This window comes from Setaria viridis, chromosome 9 (genome assembly GCF_005286985.2).
Source record: "Setaria viridis chromosome 9, Setaria_viridis_v4.0, whole genome shotgun sequence".
Taxonomy (NCBI): domain Eukaryota; kingdom Viridiplantae; phylum Streptophyta; class Magnoliopsida; order Poales; family Poaceae; genus Setaria; species Setaria viridis.
In genome coordinates this window covers 33,251,113-33,255,820 of record NC_048271.2, presented here as the reverse complement: position 1 = coordinate 33,255,820, position 4,708 = coordinate 33,251,113, and the positions used below count along the sequence as shown (strand labels likewise).

Below are 4,708 nucleotides of genomic sequence, written 5' to 3'. Positions count from 1 at the left end.
GGCATGCACCCTAGGCCCACGAGTAGACCTTGGACGGCCCACTCAGGGGCGTACTCGAACACGATCGAAACAAGGGATAGGCGTATCCCACTCGGACTAGTCAAGTATGTTTATGGAAAACTACTCGGGCCTTACCGAGTAGAACTCTGTAATAGTACCCGACTAGGACTCAAGACTTGTAACCCTGCCCTCCCGTGTATATAAGGGCGGCCAGGGACCCTCCTCAACAACAACTCCAGTTCACCAAATACAAACCAACACACAGGACATAGGGTATTACGCGATCTAGCAGCCCGAACCTATCTAAATCGTGTTTCCTGCGTCACCATTGATTCCTTAATTCTCGACGATCCTTACCGCATAAAAGACCACCTAGGGTACCCCCTAGGCGGGTTGCCGGTCTAAAACACCGACAGCGAGAAAGGCGGCTCTGCTTTCAAAAGGACACGTCACATTAAGTAACTAGAAATTTGAAGTGCTAACCGACTTTAGAATGAGTTGGTATCCTACGTATATATCCTCAGCTTAGTGGGTATTAGGGCCACCAGAGCTAAACAGTTCCGTGAGGTACGTACACTCTTATTGATTTCTCATGGGCCTAAGTTATAACAGTACATGAATTACGTCAACACTAGAGAGTCCGTAATAAGATATACAATGCAGATATTCTTGCCGTGGTTTTATATTTTGATGACGCAGGGCACGTCATGAAACTGTGTTGGTGTTGCCTCTGTATCTCATGGAGCAATGCAAGAAATGCAGCAGGTTCACCACGCCCAAAGCAGCCATCAACCAGAAGAAATAGTCCAGGTGCCCCTCGTTCAGGTCGTCCGGGATCCACCCGGGCTTCCCGCCGCGCGCCGTGATGGCCGAGACGGCGGCCAGCACCGCTGAGTTGAGGTAGTTGCCGGCCGCGACGGCCAGCTGCGCTAGGGCTGTTCCCAGGCTCTTCATGCCATCCGGCGACTCGTCGTAGAAGAACTCGAGGATGCCGATGGCCGTGAACACCTCGCCCGCGCCGAGTACGGCGAACGACGGCGCCTGCCACATGATGCTCATCGGCGTGCCGGTCCGCGCGAGGGCCAGCCTCCGTGCCTCGACCAGCGCCGCGTACAACATGCCGGCCACGGACAGAGCAAGCCCGACGCCGAGGCGTTGGAGCTGTGACAGGCCGCGCTCCTTGCCGGTGGTGCGGCGGGCCAGCGGCACCAGCACGCCGTCGTAGATGGGTATGCAGACCATGACGCTGATTATGTCAAAGGTGGCGAGGGACGCCGGCGGCACCGTGAACGGGCCGACGCGGTTGTCCATGGCCGCGCCTTGCTCGATGAACGTGGACGACATCTGCGACGTGACCGCGAAGAAGAGCACCATGGATGCCCACACGGGGAACATCCGGAGCAGCATCTTGAGCTCCTCAACCTGAGAAACAGTGCAGAGCTTCCATGGGCTCATCGGGCCTTTGTCGCCGGAGAATGGTGCAACGATGGCAGCTTTGTCAAAGAACCTGGACAGGAACACATGCTAAATATCTGTTCTTGGCCAGTTCTACAGTTTTCAAGTGGCATGCTAGAAAATATTGCTGACAATGTTCATTGTGCAAGTGATATCTTTCTGATTTAGTTCGTTCATACAGGTACCTGAACCGACGATGTAACCGTTTTGAAATGAAAAATTGAAACATTAGAATTCTGAAATATTCTGATGTAAGTTTACCTGAACTGACTTGTATGCTGAATCTTGCGATTTCCTTCTGTTGAGGTAGCCACCTCATGCAGAGCAGAGCAGTCCTCAGGCAACACCAAATGGTAGTTCCTCACAGCTGCAACAACTACCTGGAAGAGTCTTGTCAGAGGACTCCCTCCCACTTTCTGATACCTGTAAAGCTTCCTGCCGCCGACGAACACGGAGAACCCACACACCATGAACACCGTGGGGATCGCCAACCCGACTCCCCACCCAATGTTGTCCTGCACCCAGACGAGAACGGTAGCTGACAGCAGGGAGCCAATGTTTACAGACCAGTAGTACCAGTTGAAGAATGATCCCTTTGTCACCCGCTCCACTGGGTCCGTCGCATCAAACTGATCAGCGCCGAGGGCTGAAACACATGGCTTGATGCCACCGTTACCTAGGGCAACAAGGTAGAGCCCCAGGTACGCGGTGACACGATGAAAGCTGAGGTCGTAGGATGAACCCATGAGCAGTGGGAGAAAGGCTGAAACTGTCAGGATGAACATCCCCTGAAAAAATTGAGTCATTCAGAGTTCCAAATGGGCTATCATACATACATATCAGTACATAATTTGTTGTAACTTACGGTGACGTAAATGGAGAGGAAGATCAATACTGTCCAGTATCTTCCCCAGAATGTGTCAGCAAAGAAAGCTCCAATGAGCGGTGTGAAGAATGAAGAGCCAATCCAGGTGGACACAGTTGTTGCAGCATCGACGTTGCTCTCTCGGAGCGCACCCGTCAGGTATGTGACCAAGTTTTTTGCGATCGCAAAGCAGGCCACACTTTCAGTAAACTCAGAACCTAAATAAGGATTTTTAAGACTCAATAGATTAATTCTTTTGATCAAACTAAATAATTCATTTTGTGCTTTACCTAAAATAAAGAAGCACGCTCTCCAATTTCCAGTGCTCCTCTTTAGAGCAGGCTGATTGCTAATGTCAACCGTCCCATCGCTAGTAAATTCTGAACTTTCACCCTGGAAAGTAAATCCAGAAGAAAGTCAGTTATGCTGAAATTAGCATTCTAGGTTCGCATAGGATTTTGATTACCAGGAACTAAAAATTTTTGCACGAGGAACTTCTGTTGCATTGAAAAGCTATTATCGCTGTTGTACTTGAAAAGAGATAATATGGTAAGGTGCTAGAAGATGTATCACCTGTGGGTGCAGGTGATGAATCAGTGGCCTCTCCTCATCTTGTGCATCCATGGGAGCTTCTAGGCTCCAGCAATGGCGTCAAAGAATCCAATTAAGGAGACCAGCTTGCACTCCTACTCGTCAAGTACACGCACTATATGCATATGGTCCCCTCAGGTAGCTGGTGGCCAGACAAAGACATATATAAGAACAAACAACAAAGCGAATGATAACCCCTATTTCTTCCCCGCCCCGCCCCCCCCCCCCCCCCCCCCCCCCCCCCCCAATTAAACTCCACCATGATTCCCTCTGAAAAACACTGTTGCTTCTACCTGAATTTCTCTCGTTTCCAAGTTGATCATGCAGATTGGGCAGTAAAGGATTTAAGATAGAAACTCGGTTTCCTTACAATAATTCCTATCATTCCCAGTTGAGTAAGTGAATATAGAAGTGATTATCACAGCATGGCACCTCACTGTTCGTACGAAGAACACTCATCAACTTTCTTGTGTTTCTTCCAACAAAGGAAGTGTGGAGTTCGAAATGAAAACGAACTGGCATAAGGGAATAAGAAGACAGCTCAGACACGCATACGATCGGAGAGGAAGTGTGGGCGAGAGAGGGACCTGAGTACCTGACCATGGGTGCTGAGTCCTGAGTGGGACGACATGAGCTGAGCTAAGGACGGCGCATGGGGTGCAGAGACCCCTCCAGCAGGAGCAGACTCAGCGAAGCAGCAGCATGGACGAGCGGTAGCAGGGTACCCTATCTTTTGAGCAGAGCTTCAAATGGAGGAGCGGTGGAGCTCAAGGAACCACATCAGTGTGTGTATCACATCGGGAAGCGTTTATATTTCCCTTTCTAAGAGAAAATTGCAAAAAAAATCCCTTACAAGTTTAGAGCTCTCAAAAACACCCTTATCCGGTTTCCTTCCCATCGGACTGTAGGGAAACGGGTAGGCTACTCCATCTAAGACAATTACCTCTTCTGTGATCACCTAGGAAACTTGCGAGTAAAGGAGTCATGGATTGTTACCACTAGACACGTGGAAGAAGAGTTGGAGCAGCCGGTCCAACGTAGATGCGTGTCGGTGTAGAGGAAGTAGTCATCGTCCTAGCAACAAACAACATCGCGCCGCCGTAGCAATCAACACAGCAGCAGCGCCTCCACGGAGTCCACATGTAGGGAAGAAGAATGCCGTGCGCCAGTGTGCTAGCAATGCGCGCCCGACAGGGTCTCGGGATTAGGCCAATAGGAGGTGCCGCTAGAGTTTGTGGCATAGTGGAATGGTTCGCACCTAGCCCCCTATATATTAATAGACTTCCTAACTGTATGTCCATCAGGTACCTAGTACCCGAATTGTTACATTAACTCCGTCTGCAAAATCAGCTAAAGAATTTCCTAGAGAACATTTACCGCTCACTGTAATCTGTTATTTTCACGGAGCATACTGGTAATCTTTTCATTCTTGTTGCCGCGCGAGCATAAAAGGAAGACTGTTCATTTAGCAACAAAACATTTAAGGTCGTTGCTTTCGATATAAAAGAAATAATACATTTTGCTTTTGATCTTCTATATTTATTATGTCCTGTCCTCGTATTGAGAACCACGTAAGAATATGGCTGCTGTACGCGGCATCATACGGCGGAAACAGTCTACTCTTTTTTTTAAAAAAATAAACTGTTGTATTCTATTGCATTGCATTAGGTATGTACAACAGTTTACATAACTGCTGGCTGTAAAATTTGCCATATCACATAAAGACCATAACATAGACAACTTATATAATGGTCTGTTTATTAGGCTATCTGCGAACTAATAAATTCATCAATGGAC

The 4,708-nt window shown here is 48.6% G+C and overlaps 1 protein-coding gene across 3 annotated transcripts; it reads right to left on the bottom strand.

Moving 5' to 3' along the window:
* Nucleotides 1-563: 563 nt before the first annotated feature.
* On the bottom strand, nt 564-3,708 carry LOC117835037 (protein NRT1/ PTR FAMILY 8.5). 3 transcript variants are annotated; one of them, XM_034714386.2, is made up of 7 exons: nt 3,507-3,708; nt 3,344-3,426; nt 2,894-3,053; nt 2,611-2,713; nt 2,321-2,538; nt 1,717-2,243; nt 564-1,507 (listed from the first exon to the last, which is right to left on the bottom strand). In XM_034714386.2, the coding sequence occupies exons 3-7, from the start codon at nt 2,942-2,944 to the stop codon at nt 706-708; spliced, it is 1,701 nt and encodes a 566-aa protein (XP_034570277.1). In that variant the 5' UTR covers nt 2,945-3,053; nt 3,344-3,426; nt 3,507-3,708; the 3' UTR covers nt 564-705. The 3 variants fall into 3 exon arrangements, with proteins under 3 accessions (XP_034570277.1, XP_034570278.1, XP_034570276.1); XM_034714387.2 differs by lacking the exon at nt 3,344-3,426 and having other exon boundaries at nt 3,499-3,708; XM_034714385.2 differs by lacking the exon at nt 3,344-3,426.
* Between the last annotated feature and the right edge of the window lie 1,000 nt (nt 3,709-4,708).